This window comes from Nomascus leucogenys, chromosome X, assembly GCF_006542625.1.
Source record: "Nomascus leucogenys isolate Asia chromosome X, Asia_NLE_v1, whole genome shotgun sequence".
Taxonomy (NCBI): domain Eukaryota; kingdom Metazoa; phylum Chordata; class Mammalia; order Primates; family Hylobatidae; genus Nomascus; species Nomascus leucogenys.
In genome coordinates this window covers 16,710,949-16,728,358 of record NC_044406.1, presented here as the reverse complement: position 1 = coordinate 16,728,358, position 17,410 = coordinate 16,710,949, and the positions used below count along the sequence as shown (strand labels likewise).

Genomic DNA, 17,410 nt, shown 5'->3' with positions numbered 1-17,410 from the left:
AGCTCTGATTGGGAGGTTGTGGTTTTTAATTGAATTATGGGTAAGTGAAAGGGATGAATCCAGGGTAGTGGTTCTCAACCTCAAGTGCACCTTAGAATTTCCCTGATAATTAAAATATTGCTGCTTCCCAGGCCCCACCATAGACCAATTATTATCTCTCGCGGTGTGGTCACAGGTGATTCTAATGTTCATTAGGGCAGAAAATCACCAGTCCAGGACTACTATTTTTTTATTCTTTTTTTTCTCTTTTAATTTGAACAAGTGTCAGTAGGATAGGATTATTATTTCCAGTCTTGGCTTAGGTGAGTGGGTTGCTGTGATGGTGCCATTTAGTAGGATGAAAAGCAGATTGAAAGAAAAGGTGTTGCTTTTAACATAACACTTGGGCTTTTTAGCAATCCTGTTAACATTTACGTGCTTTAACCTTTTTGTGACTAATACTTTTAAAATATTGATTTCTGGATTGAGTATTATAAATGACCCCATACTATATGGCTTTCATGTTCTTATGTCTGTATTTTATACTTAGAGTTTGTTTTTTTTTTTAATTTTAAGTTATTCATTTTCTTTAGAATTCTTATACTTTGAGTTTCTTTTAGGATATTATCTGATGTTGTTTCTTTTCTTTGGACTTACCACTTTTTGACACACCAATTTACATATTTGTTAGGTTTGTTTGACTGCCTGTTGTAAAATTTCTTGTTGATTGCTTTTCCCTGTCCGCAACCACTACGACCACCAGCACTAGAATGTAAGCTCCACCAGAGCAGAGATGTTTGATATATTTGTTCATCAATGAATCTTAAATTCCTGGTACATAGCAGATAATACATATTTCTTGAATGAATGAATCCAGCTGGTTTTGTTTCTTTCCAGGTTCTTGACTCTGCTCCAGAGAAAATATGAGATGTTGGAGAGCAGAGTTTCAGATCTGTGAGAACTGTTGTCTTCCTGTATTAATTGATAATTAAACATGGAGCTTAATTTTTGGTTGCTAAGGGTTGTGAGAGAATACGCAACTTTCCACTTCAAGCACATGAGTCTTAATACATCTTAACAATGAAATCTTTTTTTTTTAATGTTTTGATAGGAACCACCAAAGCCCCCACTAAATAATTTTAAAGTGGGGATGAAACTGGAAGCTATTGACAAAAAGAACCCATATCTCATCTGTCCTGCGACCATTGGAGATGTTAAAGGGGATGAAGTTCATATCACATTCGATGGCTGGAGTGGAGCTTTTGATTACTGGTGCAAGTATGATTCTCGAGATATTTTCCCAGTTGGGTGGTGTCGTCTGACAGGAGATGTATTACAACCCCCAGGAACTAGTGGTAAGATAATAATTAACTACTTTTTCTTTTACTTTATTGAAGTTAGATGTAACTGTCGTTGGTGTCATTGTGATTAGCATTGGTGGTACTAGGACTTCATGCCCCAACTGGTGGCAGGCAGAACAAAGTGCTGTCCAGGCTAGAGAACTGGAGGTAAAGGAAAGCTATGATTAGAATTCTTGAGGTCACTGCAACATCATAGTCTGAGTTCCAGTCCACACTGGAGAATGTGGACAAAGCTAAAAGTCATATTTGGATCATTGAGGTCTTGTTGCTATAAGCAAGGGGGGTGGTATGCGCTCAGCTCCTTTTATAGTTGATATTCAATTAAAAATTATACATGGTATTCCATTGTTCATATCTCAAAGATATTTTTTAAAAGGCTAGGCTTAACTGTTACAAACATGTCTTACATGATTTTCGTCCTGTTTTTAAGTTAAATTGACACTTTGATAGCCTTAAGTTAAATCTACAGTGAAAATTTTTGACTCTGTGGAAGCCATCATAAATTAGTATGTTATTTTAGTCATGGTAATGTTTATTAGTTGTAACAGTGTTTCCTAAGCTGAGTACTATGATCTTCTAGATATTTTCTTTCAGAGAAAAGCTGTCAACATGTTGATGTTCCTTGGTGACTCTCTCAAGGGCTTAGATATGCCTAACCTGGTCTTCTATGATGGAGTAACTGCTGAGGCTTAAGTGGGATCTAAGCATAGAACCTAATCATTGGCCTAAGTTTACTATAAACTTAGTGGGATTCAATTAGCCGGGCGTGGTGGCGTGTGCCTGTAATCCTAGCTACTCAGGAGGCTGAGGCAGGAGAATCGCTTGAACCTAGAGGGTGGAGGTTGCAGTGAGCTGAGATCACGCCACTGCACTCCAGCCTGGGCAACAAGAACGAAACTCCATCTCAAAAAAATAAATAAATAAAATAAACCAGCTGGATTCATTCATTCAAGAAATATGTATTATCTGCTATGTACCAGGAATTTAAGATTCGTTGATGAACAAATAATATCAAACATCCCTGCTCTGGTGGAGCTTACATTCAACTTAGTGGGATTGAATATAAACATACTTAAAAAACTTACCCTACTAAGTATATTTATTTTTATGAGAAAAAAAGAAAGATGTAGAAAATAAGTAGGTAAAGTGTGCAGAGGAGTGTAATGTCTAGGTAAGAGCTTATAGCCATATTATTCTTGCAATGGCTGTTAGAATCATCTGTAATTCAGGACTTTAACACATTCCATTATACTACAGTACTGTATACCACAGTGTCCTTTTTATTAGGTACATCTTTAACCAGTTTCCTGCTTCCATAAGTCTAGGAAGTAGATATTAATGGTTGATTTTGTAAAATTTATGTATGATACAGATCTATGTGTATATATTAAGATAAATAAAACAGTCTCTACCCTGAAGAAGTTTACCTTCTAATGGAAGAGGGATGCATGGAGGCATAGACTTGTAAAAAAAAGATGTAGTATTAGCAATGCAAAAATAGAGATGTATGCTAGATGTGGAGGTGGCCCAAAGACTTCCAGTCTTGGCTGGAGGGAAAGGTGGTTGCATAAAGGAAAGCGTCACAAAAGGTGCATGATGTGAATATTAGATGAGAAGCAGGAGTTTGCCAGGCAGAATGGAGATAAAGGTAGGATGGATACATAACAAAAGTGCAAAATTCCAGTTTATCCTAAAAACTGACGAGTTCACTTTGGAACACAGTGGGTTTGGAATGTGTGGCTGAGAATGCTGTTGTCCTCCAGTATTTCTTCTCTCTTTTTTTCTTAGTGTTATAATTGGCTGCCTAACATACAGACTCCTAGCAGTATGGTATGGCCACGAGACTAAGTCCTGGTTGATGGAATAAAAGTACACATAGTGTGTACTTTTTCCAGAAAATATATTACAGAGAAATGAGCATGTCCTTTCCTTTTCCTTCTTTCTGCTTTTATCCTGCTGTTACGAATGTGGTTTTGACTGGAGCTCCATCTTGGAGCATGAGATGGGGACCGTATGCTAGGCACTGTGGAGTGGGTGGAAAGCAGCCAGGAGCCAGAGTCCCTGAGAACTTGGTGGAGCAGAGCTTTCATACTAGCCCATATTATCTGTTTTCAGACAATTGTGAGAAATAAACTTCTATGTTATATAAGTCACTGTTCTTTTAGGTTTTTCTATTACTGTTAGCTGAACTCAATCCTAACTGATTCAGGGTAACTTTGGGACATCCAGGTGCACATGTTCATTGGGTAGCTGCACGAGCAGATCTGGAGCCTAAAGGAGATAGGTCTTGTTGACAAAGCAGGTTTGAGAGTCATCATGTTCCCTCAAATAAATATTCTTTGTGCCAGGTGGGATTATAGGTGCTTGGAATGGGAGGGTGAGCAGTTTACTTATTTTGTTGATAGCAACAAGTGGTGGAAGTTTTGAGTGTGCTTTAATTATGTGTGTATAACAAGTAGAGATGGAAAAGGACCAGGACAGAACCTTGTGGGTCAACATTTAAAGCAGTAATTATCACTCTTGAATTGCCTGGGGGAGCTTGTTAAAAGGCAGTGCTCGAGAACTCACATCCAGGGGTTTGAATCTGTGGGTTCGAAGTGGGGCTCAGTTGTTTCCAGTGCACATGGTTTGAAGCCTGAACTTTGAAAACCACAAAAATAAGGAATAGGTAGTAGAAGTCAATCTAGGACACTGGAAAAAAGTATACATAAATGTAGGAGATCACTAGGTTGGTTTCCGTGGCAACAGGAGAGAAAAGATTTTAAGGAGAAAGTACTCAACATTATCAAAGGCAGTGTAAAAGTCAATCAAGAGGAGAACTCCTTAGCGGTCTTAGTAAAACTATGGTTACTTGGCTTCTTTAAAAAGCTAGATTTAGAGAGTCAAGGAGTAAATAGGAAATGCACAGTGTTAAAAAAAAAAAAAAAGAAAAAGAAAAAGTGGCTTCCCAATACTTTGTGAGATCTGCCTCCTCTGTCTTTACCCCAGTTGACATTCACTTTGAGTGAACTTTAGAAATCTTACCTCACTTTATGTCCCTCTTTACCCTTTATTATATATAATTGTCTTCAATATTGAGAACCACATTAGTGTTACAATTTTTGCTTCCACCATCAAACATAACTTAGAAAACTCAACAGAAGGAAAGTCTGTTGTATTTATTTACATTTTTACCCTTTAAATTGTTCTTTCTTAATTCCTGATTTTCAAGATTTCCTTATTTTATCATTTTTTTCCTGTTTAGAGAACTTCTTTTAACCATTCTTTTAGGGTTGGGTGGCAACAAATTCTCTGTTTTTTGGAGACAGGGTTTCACCATGACACCCAGGCCTGAGTGCAGTGGTGCAGTCATGGCTCACTGCAGCTTCAACTCTCCAGATGCAAGCAATTGATCCTGTTGCCTCAACCTCCCCAGTAGCTGGGACTACAGGCACGTGTTACCATCCCAGGCTAATTTTTTAAATTTTTAGTAGAGATGGGGTCTCACTGTGTTGTCCAGGCTGGTCTTGAACTATTGGACTCAAGTGATTCTCCCTCTTCAGCCTCTCAAAGTGTTGGGATTATAGGCATGAGCCACCACACCCAGCCCCTCCTCTTCATTCTTGAGGGATAATTGCTGGATATAGAATTCTAGGTTGATAGTTCTTTTCATTTTTTTCTTTTTTGATTTTTTTTTTTTTTTTTGAGACGGAGTCTCGCTCTGTCACCCAGGCTGGAGAGCAGTGGTGTGATCTTGGCTCAATGCAACCTCTGCCTCCTGGGTTCAAGTCATTCTCCTGCCTCAGCCTCCTGAGTAGCTGGGACTACAGGTGCCCACCATCATGCCCAGTTAATTTTTGTAATTTTAGTAAAGACGGGGTTTCACCATATTGGTCAGGCTGGTCTCGAACTCCTGACCTTAGGTGGACCACCTGCCTCGGCCTCCCAAAGTGCTAGGATTACAGGTGTGTGCCTGGCCAATAATTCTTTTCTTTTCATACTTGAAAAGTATTCTGCAACTTCCATCTGGCTTCTGTGGTTTCTGATGAGAAATTTACTGTTATTCAGATTATTTTTCCCTTACAGGCCTCATATAATTATGGTTTGTTTTTTCTTGTATTTCTTTCAGTGTTTGCTTTCTGCTTTATCTGTTTTGTGGCTATATTATCAAGTGTGTACCAATTTTGAATTATTATAACTTCCTGGTGAACTGAACCTTCCACGGTAACCTGATTTATTTATGGTCTTTCTCCTTTTGGTGGGGATACCAACCTAATGATTTTTTTTTTTTGAGACAGAGTCTTGCTGCGTTGCCCAGGCTGGAGTGCAGTGGTGTGAACTTGGCTCACTACAACCTCTGTCTCCTGGGTTCAATCGATTTTCCTGCCTCAGCCTTCTGAGTAGCTGGGATTATAGGCACCTGCCACAACACCCGGCTAATTTTTGTATTTTTATTAGAGACAGGGTTTCCCCATGTTGGCCAGGCTGGTCTTGAACTCCTGACCTCAGGTGATCCACCCGCCTTGGCCTCCCAAAGTGCTGGGATTACAGGTGTGAGCTACCATGCCCGGCTGATATCCTTTTTTTTTTTTTTTTTTAACTTTAACGTCTACTTTATCTGATGACCAGATTTTGTGTGGATGATGTTTTTGTTATCTTTTTCTGACTAAGGCTCAAACTTTTTTTTTTTTTTGAGACAGGATCTCACTTTGTCACCCAGGCTGGAGTGCAGTGGTGTGATCTCAGCTCAGTAAAGCCTTGACTTCCTGGACTCAAGCGATCCTCCTGTCTCAGCTCCCCAAGTAGCTGGGACTACAGGTGTGCACCACCACACCTGGCTAATTTTTGTATTTTTAGTAGAGACCAGGTTTCACCACGCTACCCAGGCTGGTCTCTACCTCCTAGACTCAAGCGGTCTGCCTGCCTCAGTCTCCCAAAGTGCTGGGATTACAAGCGTGAGCCACCACACCTGACCAAGAAGTTGCCGTCCTGTTTTTCATAATGGCTGTACTAATTTACATTCCCACCAACAGTGTATAAGAGTTCCCTTTTCTGGCCAGGCATAGTGGCTTACCCTGTAATCTCTACACTTTGGGAGGCCGAGGTGGGAGGATTGCTTGAAGCCAGGAGTTTGAGACCAGCCTGGGCAACACAGTGAGACTCTGTCTCTACAAAAAAATAAAAAGGTAAACTGGGCATGGTGATACGTGCCTATAGTCCTAGCTGCTGGGGAGGCTGAGGTGGGAGGATTGCTTGAGCCCTGGGGCTAAGAGATCCCAGTGAGCTATATTCATGTCACTGCACTACAGCCTGGGCAACAGAGCGAGACCTTGTCTCTATTTAAAAAAAAAAAAAAAAAAAAGAGTTCCCTTTTCTCTGCATCCTAGCCAGCGTCTTTTTTTTTTTGTCTTTTTAATAGTAGCCATTCTAACTGGAGTAAGATGATAACTCATTGTGGTTTTGATTTCCATTTCCCTGATGATTAGTGATGTTGAGCATTTTTTTCATATATTCGTTGGCCATTTGTATGTATTGTTTTGAGAAGTGTCTATTCAGAACCTTTGTCCACTTTTTTTTTTTGAGATGGAGTCTCACCCTGTTGCCCAGGTTGGAGTGCAGTGGCACGATCTCAGCTCACTGCAACCTCTGCCTCCCGGGTTCAAGCAATTCTCCTGCCTCAGCCTCTCGAGTATCTGGTGCTACAGGTGTGTGCCACTATGCCTGGCTAATTTTTTTTTTTTTGTATTTTTAGTAGAGATGGGGTTTCACCGTATTAGCCAGTATGGTCTCGATCTCCTGACCTCGTGATCCACCCACCTTGGCCTCCCAAACTGCTGGGAATACAGGCGTGAGCCACCTTGTCCAGCCCCTTTGTCCACTTTTTAATTTTATTAGTTTTTTCTTGCTGTTGAGTTCCTTGTATATTCTGGTTATTAGTCCCTTGTGGGATAAATAGTTTACAACTATTTTCTCCTATTCAAGGGTTGTCTCCACTCCGTTGATTGTTTCCTTTGCAGTGCATAAGCTTTTTAGTTTTATGTAGTCCCACTTGTCTGTTTTTGTTTTTGTGGCCTGTGCTTTTGAGGTCTTAGCCATAACATCTTTGCTTAGACCAATGTCCTGAACTGTTTCTTCTATGTTTCCTTCTAGTAGTTTTATAGTTTTATAGTTTCGGGCCTTATGTTTAAGTCTTTAATGCATTTTGAGTTGATTTTTGTATATGGTGAGAGAGAGGGGTCTAGGGGTCTAGTTTTTTTTTTTTTTTTTTTTTTTTTTTTTTTTTGTGTGTGTGTGTGTGAGACACAGTCTCACTCTGTTGCCTAGGCTGGAGTGCAGTGCAATCTTGGTGCACTGCAACCTCCGCCTCCCGGGTTCAAGCAATTCTCCTACCTCAGCCTCCCGAGCAGCTGGGTTACCCATCAGTTAGAGACGGGGTTTCCCCATGTTGGCCAGGCTGGTCTCAAACTCCTGACCTCAGGTGATCTGCCTGCCTTGGCCTCCCAAAGTGCTGGGATTACAGGCATGAGCCACCATGCCTGGCCTAGTTTCATTCTTTTACATATGGATATCCAGTTTTCCTAGCACTGTTTATTGAAAAGGGTGTCTGTGTCCCAATGTACATTCTTGGCGCCTTTGTCAAAAATCAGCTGTAAATAGATGGGCTTATTTCTGGGTTTTCTGTTTTATAGGTCAGTGTGTTTGTTTTTATATTAATACCATGCTGTTTTGGTTACTATAGCCTTGCAATATATTTTGAAGTCAAGTGGTGTGATACCTCTCTTTTTTTTTGCTCAGGATTACTTTGGCTATATGGGCTCTTTTTGGTTTCATACAAAATTTAGGATTGTTTTTTCTATTTCTGTGAAGAGTGACATTGGTATTTTGATAAAGATTGCATTGAATCTGTAGCTTGTTTTGGGTAGTGTGGTCATTTTAACAATATTAATTCTTCTGATCCATAAGCATGGAATGTCTTTCCATTTGTTCATGTCCTCATTAGTTTTTTTCATCAGCGTTTTGTAGTTTTTCTCATCAGCGTTTTGTAGTTTTTCTTATAGACATCTTTCACCTTCTTGGTAAAATTTCTTCCTAAGTGTTTTCTTTCTTCTTCTCTCTCTTTTTTTTGAGACTGGTTCTTGCTCTGTCACCCAGGGTGGAGTGCAGTGGCGTGATCACAGCCCACTGCAGCTTCCACCTCCTGGGCTCAAGCAATCCTCCCACCTCAGCCTTCTGCGTAGCTGGGACTATAGGCATGTGCCACCATGCCCAGCTAATTAAAAAAATTTTTTTTTTTTTTTGTAGAGACAGGGTCTCACTGTGTTGCCCAGGCTCCTGGACTCAAGTGATCCTCCTGCCTCAGCCTCCCAAAGTGTTGGGATTACAGGTGTGAGCCACCACACCCAGTGTTTTATTTCTTATGTGGTTATTATAAATGGAATTTTCTTAATTTCTTTTTCAGCTATTTCATTATTGGTGTATAGAAACACTACTGATTTTTGTATGTTGATTTTGTATCCTGCAACTACTGAATTTATTAGATCTAAGGATTTTTTGGTGGAGTCCTTAGGTTTTTCTAAATACAAGATCATGTCACCTGCAAAAAGGGACAATTTAATGGTTAGAAAGTTGTGTGAGGAAGTAACGACTTGAGCCAAAGCCAGCCCACGAGGCACAATTTGCCTTCCTTTTTTCCATTTAGATTCCTGTTATTTCTCTTGCCTAATTGCTCTGGCTAGGACTTCCAATACTATGTTGAATAGGAGTGCTGAAAGTGGGCATTCTTGACTTGTTGCAGTTCTTAGAGGAAAGGCTTTCAGCTTTTATTCAGAATGTTAGCTGTGGCTTTGTCGTATATAGCCTTTATTATGTTGAGTAGTGTTCCTTCTGTGCCTAGTTTGTTGAGAGTTTTTAATCATGAAGGATGTTGGATTTTATCAAATGCTTTTTCTGCATCTATTGAGATGACAGTATGGTTTTTGTCCTTCATACTGTTAATATGATGTATCACATTTCTTTGTGTATGTTGAACTTATCCTTGCATCCTTGGGACAAATCCTATTTGATCTTGATGTTACTATGTTTGGATTCAATTTACTAGTATTTTGTTGAGGATTTTTGCATCTACGTTCGTAGGGAAATTGGCCTGTAGTTTTCTTTTTTTTCCTTGTGTCCTTGTCTGGTTTTGGTATTAGGGTAATGCTGGCCTTGTAGAATGAGTTAAGGAGAATTCTCACCTCTTCAATTTTTTGAGATAGTTTGAAGAGAATTGGTGTTAGTTCTTCTTTATAAGTTTGGTAGAATTTAGCAGTGAAGCCATCTGATCCCAACATCCCAAAGATTGTTGGGAGACTTTTTGTTATGATTCAGTCTCATTGCTTGTCAATTGGTCTGTCAAGGTTTTCTATTTCTTCCTTATTCAGTCTTGATAGGTTCTATGTGTCCAGGAATTTACGCATTTCCTCTAGGGTTTCCAGTTTGTTAGTGTATAGTTGTTCATAATAGTCTCTGATGATCTTTTGTATTTCTGTGGTTTTTGTTTTGATGTCTCTTTTCGTTTGGATAGTTTTCAGCTATTTTGCTAAATAGGTTTCTCTGCCTTTGGCCTTCTTTTCATCTTTTGAAACATCCAAAATTTGTATATTTGTTTGCTTTATGGTGTCTCATATGTCATGTAGGCTTTCTTTATTCTTTTTTTTTGTCTGATGGGGGCTGTTTCAAAGGACCTATCTTCCAGTTCTGAGCTTCTTTCTTCTGCTTGTTCTAATCTATTGTGAAGCTCTCAAAGGAATTTTTTATTTAATGCATTGAATTCTTCATTTCTAGGGTTTCTCTTTGGTTCTTTTTTATGCTATCTATTTCTCTGGTGAATTTCTCATTCACAACCTGAATTGTTTTTCTCATTTCTTTGTATTAGTTATCTGTGTTCTCTTGTATCTCACCGAGCTTCTTTAATATCATTATTTTGAATTCTTTTTCAACTATTTCTTTTTCATTGGAATCTGTTGCTGGAAAATTATCATGTTCCTTTGGAGGTGTCACATTTCCTTCTTTTTTCATATTTCTTGGGTCTTTACATTGATGTCTGCACATCTAGCATAATAGTTGCTGCTTCTAATTTTTCGGACTGGCTTTTTTAGGGTAAATCTTTTTTTTTGAAGATGTATTTATGTGTTGTTGGTTGGATAGGATACTTTAGCTTTGATTCTGAGTGCGTGAAGTAGTGAAGTTTCTCTATGAGTTATGTGGCTGTAAACAGCGTCATTAGTGTTGGTAATTTCCTCAGTGGCTTAGGCTGTGGTTGTTGGTTGAGGCTGTGGTGAGGTTTTGCTGTGGATGAGGACACCAGGTGGGCCAGTCCTCAGGCCCCAGTGATGGCAGTAGAGAGCCGAGCATGCCTGTTCTTGGGCCCCTGGTCAGTGTATATGGAAACCGGTGTCATCTGGTCCAAACTGGCTGATATTTGGGCTTGCAGGTGGCTTGATAGGATATCAGCAGTGGCAGTGGTAGGCTGGGTGGGTGGATAGGACCTTGGTTCTCTGGGTGGTGTGTGTGGTGTAGGTGATGGCGCTAATGGTGATAGGACAACTTTTGGGCCCCAAAGCAGCATGTGTTCATGTTAACAGTGCCTGCAACAGGCTGGGTGGGCCAGTCCTCAGGTCCCCAACGGGTATGTGCCAGTGGATGCTGGCTGAGGTGACAGTGGCAGGCTGGCTGGGCCCATCCTCAGGCCTCCAGGAGGAGTGCATAGCAGTGATGGTCAGGGCGGGGCAGTCTCCAAGCTCCCGGGAGGTATACTTGGACAATGAGAGAGCAATGCCAGCTAGCCATGCCTGTCCTCAGGTCCCTGGTGGTGTATTTGGGCACTGGCTGTGGTGGGCAGGGTGGGGCAATACCCTTGACCCCTGGTGCAGTGCTTGGGTGGCAGCAGCAGTGGTGAGCAGGCAGAGCAAGTGTATATGCAAGTGTGCCTCCGTACTGCTGCTTGGGAGAGCTGCAGCCACAGACAGGCAGTTCTCAGGCCCTGGTAGGGGCATGTGCTTTAGCCCCTGGTGGTGGCGGCTGTGGTAGCAGCAAGGAAAACCAGTGTGCAAGTACACAGAGGTGGCCTTGCTTCTGGGGGTGGGGGGTAATTGCTAGTGGCACACACTTAGGCCCCCAGTGGCAGCTGCTGTGGGCAGTGTTAAGAGTCTGTTCTCAGAGTCTGTGTGAAGGAGCCCTGCTACTGTGGAGGGATTAAGGTTGCTGTCAGTATTAGTCCTCCCAGGTAGGTGGTTCTTAGACTCTAGGGAGCACGTGCTTTGGCTCCCTTGTCCTGGATCGGGGTGGGCAGCCTCTCCAGTGTGCTGCACCATTTGTTCCCCAGGGTGCAGGACACTGTGTATGGTAGAGTGCTGGGGACCTTGCCACTTCGCTGGGTCTAATGGTTGTTGCGCCACTGCAGCCCTCTGGGTGGATGTTGGGAGATGTTGGTGGGGCTCTAGGGATGTGGAGATGTAGGGGTTGTGGGCTCCAGGGCAGGATGCAGTGTGGTGGGGGCTGAAGTCTCAGAATGGCGCTGTGCTACAGTTGCTTAGGACTTGGGACGTGGGCTCACTTTCTAGAGCAGTGATGTTGCATGATCTCTAGGCAGGTCCTTAAGCTGTTCTCAGGGCCTGTGATGGGTTTTTCTGTGGCTAGGACTGGCGGAGTCCATGGTGGGAATATTGACCACTGTGGATCTCTCACTTACCCTTTCCCCTCACTGAAGAGCCTCTTCGGGCTTCAGCCAGTCTTGGCCAAACTGGCTGTCTTGAGTCCCTCTCTTTTCATGCCGCGGGTGTTTCCTCTTACTTCTTGTTAGATTCCAGTGTTCCTTCTTAGATGCTCAGTTTGAAGATCATATACTTAATATTTTGGTTCTTCTTTGTGGAGGAGAGGAATATTGGAAGCCTCCAGTCAGCCATCTTGAAGTGATTTACCTATTGTGTCTTTAAAAAATCTCATGGACTATTACTATTACTACTTACATAGTCAATGTTTGTTGAGATTTACCCACATATTTAGCATGTTCTTTGCTCTTTATTTATTCTTGACATCTCAGACCTTTCATCTGGGATTACTTTTCTTCTTTCTGAGGTAGATCCTTCAGAATTTCCTTTACTGAAGGTCTGCTAGTGGCATTCTGTCTTGGTTTATGTTCATTTGAATATATCATTATTTCAGCTTTGTCCTCGAAAGACACTTTCTGTGATGGTAAAATACCAGGTTGACAGCCATTCTCTTTCAGCACAATGAAGACATTCTTTTGACTTTTGGTTTCCATTATTGCCGTTGAGAATACAGCTGTCAGTATTTCTCCTCTGACTGTAATCTGTCATTTTAAAATCTAGCTACTTGAATCTTTTCATGTCATCTTTGATGTTTTACAGTGTCACCACGGTAGTTCTGTTTGTAGGTTTTGTTGAATCTTGATGTCTTGGCAAAACCACACATATACAAATACACTGTTTACTTTCATTGTGAGAAATTAAGGATTTCAGATGGCACAAGTAATTCAAGGTTGTAAAGCAGTTTTCTTGATAGCCTTTTGAATATTGAGTACAAATAGTCCAAACCATGTTAAAGTAGAATTTGGAAGCAGTTAAGAGTAGAAACAAATGTGTGCCCACTGCTGCCACAATCTGTTTTATAAATATTCCCAGAAGTCCCCAGAAGAACTTTGGGATTCTGGAGAAAGTATGGTTAAAAACTTGTAGTTGGCGTTCACCCAAAGATAATGCACGTGTGATTCATTTTGCTTTTTTTCAGGCATCGCTTATTAATTATGGATAGGTTAATAGTGGTTAGTACTGTACTTAGACAAAGTGAAATACTCTTTTTGAGTAGAGAAAACATTTAGGCAATACACCATTTATTTAGATGTCAGCTATAAAATAAAAGTGCAGTTTTTTAGATATAATTTGTATATTCTTGAAAGCAAAATATTTTTCTAATTATTTTTCATTCTAATTTTTAACATAACAATTTTCTTCTAATAGAAAAAGTAAATGCTCAAAGCAAAATATTGGGAAAAGCTTTTGGATACAACTATCGCAAGCAGTGTGGTATTTGGCTTCATACTACTTTTCTCTTACACATATAACTTTAGAAAACACACACGGTCCAATCAGTGGAGAAATGTTGAAATAAGTTATGGTATAGTTCTTTAGAATAATTATAGAATAATTTAGAATGAGAGTGTTTCTACTTATGCTAAGAAGGAAAGCTCTCTAAGATATATTAAGTGAAAAAAGTAAGTCCCCTCAAATATATACAGTATAATACTGTTATGTCAAAACAAAATAAATATGTATTTCTATATGTACCTTTAGAAATATGTGTGTAAATATGTAAAAAAAATTTGGAAGGCTATATATCAGATCTGTAATACTGATTATTTCTGCGAAGGATGTTGAATGGTAAGGGAAGTGGTAATGGGGACTTTTGCTTTTACCTGTGGCTTTAAAAAAAAAAACAAGAATATATTTGTATATAGCATTTGTGCTTTAAAGTCAATAAAATGACAATTTTAGTTTGAAAAGGGGTTATTGTGTATATTCTGCTTTCTTGCCTGTTTTTTTAATAATCTGCTGTGACTGTATTCCCATGTAAAATATCTCTGTAAATTGAAATTTATGTCTGCACTGCATTCCATTGTATGGTTGTTCCATAATTTACTTAACCCAATCTCTATTTTGTTAAGCATTTAGAATATTTCCAGATTTGTTATTAAACTAGATGATATGATGAATACTTTTATGTATATGTCTTTGTATTCCTCTCTGTTTCCATAGATAACTTTGCTAGGTTAAGGGGTGTGTTTTTAAGGCTGACAAGTGGTCTTTCAGAAAGGTATACCCATTTCCGCCAACCTCAGAAGTAGGTGAAAGTGTTTTTTTCCTACTCTGGCCAACCTTGGGAATTATTTTTCTTGTTATTTTTTGCTAATTAAAAAAATAATTGTTTTTCAAAATTTCATTTCTTAGATTACTAGTGAGATTGAATCTTTTTCTTTCCATGTTTTTTGGTCATTAATATTCCTTTATAGTTTGCCTGATAATCACCTTTTCCCATTTTTCTCTTAGCGTGTTTTTTCTTAATAATTTGAGTGCTTCATTTATTGCACATATCAACCCTGTGTCATAAAAGTAAAAACTTTTTTCCAGTAGTTTGCTTTTTAATGTGAAAGTTTTTTTAACTCAGAGAAATATTATTTATTGACTTGAATATTAAATACTTTAAATGCCTTAGAGTTAAATAATTTCAAAAGGCACACATGATATTAAATTAATTGAATTCCATAAATTAAAAAAATCTGTGTTTTTGTTTATTTTGAATGTTTCTATTCTTTTTTTTAAACACGTCATTCAAATGACAATACTTTGAATATTTCTTAAAAACACTGGAAATGTTTGCTCTCAACCTTTATATAACAGCTTTTCCAAAATATTTTAAGGTCGTAGCACTTAAAACTTTATAATTAATAACTAAAGAAATACAGTTGCCTAGTTTCTTAAAAAATGTAATGAGGCATCTATGAATGCTCCTTGATAGGACTTTACATTAAATAAATGTTTATTTAAGCTTCACTGGTTTCCTTTTCAAGGATAGTAATAAAGTTTAATTTACTTTAAAACTTTTTCTAACAATTTTTAAAAACCGTGTAAATACTTCTGTGATCAGAAACAGCAAAAATTTGCATTAGGCTTATTAATGGTAGAAACAAATCATTGAGAAACTTACTTGGATAGAAAATTCAGCAAGCTGTATGGCTTTTTCCCTCTTGTTTATTTAGGTTTTCTTTTCTTAGCTCTTATTATGACCCTACAATCTTTCAAAGCCCTTAGCTTCTGGTTGGTGCTGTCACAGCTCATCAGATTTACTCACGAGACCCGTACAGAGTGTCTGGTGAAAAAGAGGAAAGGAACATATGTGCTGCTGTGTCCTTGGCAACTTGCAGAAGACTGAATCACGTAAATGAAAACGAGGCCCATTGTAGATTTTCTTCTTGCAAACTCACTTGATCTTGCCGTTTTCTGTTTTCAACATGCTCCCCCCGCTTCTGTATCTTATATTTTAGTTCTCTCTAAAAAATGATAGAAATTTAGGAATGCCCTGTAAGCTACTGTTTTTTCCCTCATATTGCCATTCCCATGTCTCCAGTGCATATATACTTATAGGAGTATATAGCCAGTCATTTCATTAAAGTCCAAATATTTAATACATGAAAGAGCAAGACAGGATAATCCAGCAACTTAGAATCAGAACTAGGACTACCTTGTTTTGAAGGCTATGTGAAAATTTTTTAAAAAATCTCTTATTTTTCCTGTCTTTTTTGGGGAAAGTTTGTAAACCCATTACTATTTTGTCTCTATAATTTTATTTATTAACATAATAAATACAAATTATTAGTCTTTGGAGAAATTAGTCTTTTGAAAAACTAAGAAGTAGAAGATTCTTTTAAAAGTTTGCCCCTAGTATTAATTGCTTTCATTATTATGGGATGTTCAAAGTTTTTAACTTTAGCTTCAGATTTATGTATCATTGATTGTAACTGAATGACCTACACTGGTCTGAAATGTCATCCTGTAGCCTAATTCTTTAAGCAATTGTGACCTTACAGACTAGGAAGGAGGGCAAGCAGCAAACTTCCAGATGCCGAGTATAAGGTTGCAGGATCCCAAGGGTATAGAGGAATTCTTCTGGTCCAAAGGGAACCATGGAGGAGGGGAAAACCTAGAATCAGGAAGGTGTAGCCAAGCATTCCTGTCCTGTGGCACCGTAGGCTTCCAGTGACCATCTTAACTCTTTTTTTTGATAAAACCTTTCCGTTTATGGGGTCTTCTGTCCCACCACATCTCACGGAAACAGCTTAATTTAGAATTGGAACTCAATGGTAACATGGCATTTCCTTCACAACTTACTTAAATAGACCTTAAAGATAATTAATTATTTTGGGCAGTGTTAGCTGCTTCTTTGAATGCTGGTTTATTTTATGGGCAAGTATGTGTGTGGTTTAGTTTTTTCTTAATTAGGGAGTGGGTTTTAAAAATCTAAACGTTTGATGTTTTAAAGAAATGTAACTGGTCACTTTATGTAGTAGTTTTTTTTTTCTATTTTGAAAAACTCTAATGTTTTCCTTCTTAACTGTTTCAAAGTTTGTGTTTTGGGAAATTTTTTGTTGAGCAAACAAGAAATAGGTCTACTTTCCACACTCCCACCCCATTCTCATTTTTAAGAAAACAAAACTAGAAATTGTGGCTGCTTTTTGCTCTTTGTTCAGGTATGTGCAGAGAGGAGTATGTGGTTTCTGTAACTTGTGCTTCATCTCTCTAAATTTTAAAATTAAGATTTTATAGCTTTTAATGCATGTATTCACCAACTTTCTCCCTGTTTTTGTAGGACTGTGTATGTTCAGTTATAGCCTCATAAAGCAGCACTTTTCATTTTTCTGTATAACAATAGGTCAAAAGTGGCAGAGGTGCATATAACTAAGGTTGTAAAAAGTTTGAGGTGTGTCAGTCCCACTAGAAGGCTTCTGAATAAACATTTGAGTATTTACGTAGATTTTTGCCCTTAATGTAGTTTATAATAAAATACGGACTAATATACTGAGTATATTCAGTACTCTTGTTTGGTATAAATGAAATGGTTAGAAATGCTATCAACCTAAATGACTGACTCAAAAGCTATGAAATTTAATACAGCTGATATTTTCTTTTTCATATGAACAGCTTGGAACAAATGTTTTGCTTGTGCAAATGAGATGGCTATTATGATGCAAAGAAGTATCTTGGAAAAAAAATTTCCTTTTTCTGTTTTAAATATTCCAGCTAAATACTGCAACAATTGCAAGCAGAGTCTGGAGATTTTTCTTTCTTGCTTCTGTTCTATGATATATTTTAGCAAGTTCTCTTGAGACTATTAAAATGTCTTGGTTTTTAGGACATGTGATCAGGTGGGGATAACTTTGTCTATAGATGTAGTGGGTTAGCAGTTAGATTTTGCATGTCTTCTCATTTCTTTCCAGTTTCTCTGACCCAGGGTAACCTTTGGAAGGACCTTTGGTTCTT

General features: G+C 38.7%; 1 protein-coding gene across 3 annotated transcripts in view; it reads left to right on the top strand.

Annotated features, from left to right (window-relative positions):
• Positions 1-17,410, top strand: part of SCML2 (Scm polycomb group protein like 2) — a 116,874-nt gene that overhangs the window by 49,579 nt on the left and 49,885 nt on the right. For all 3 annotated transcript variants that reach the window (XM_030807413.1, XM_030807412.1, XM_030807414.1), the window contains exon 7: positions 1,091-1,334. In XM_030807413.1, coding sequence (XP_030663273.1) covers positions 1,091-1,334 — 244 coding nt within the window. The remainder of the gene's footprint in view (positions 1-1,090; positions 1,335-17,410) is intronic.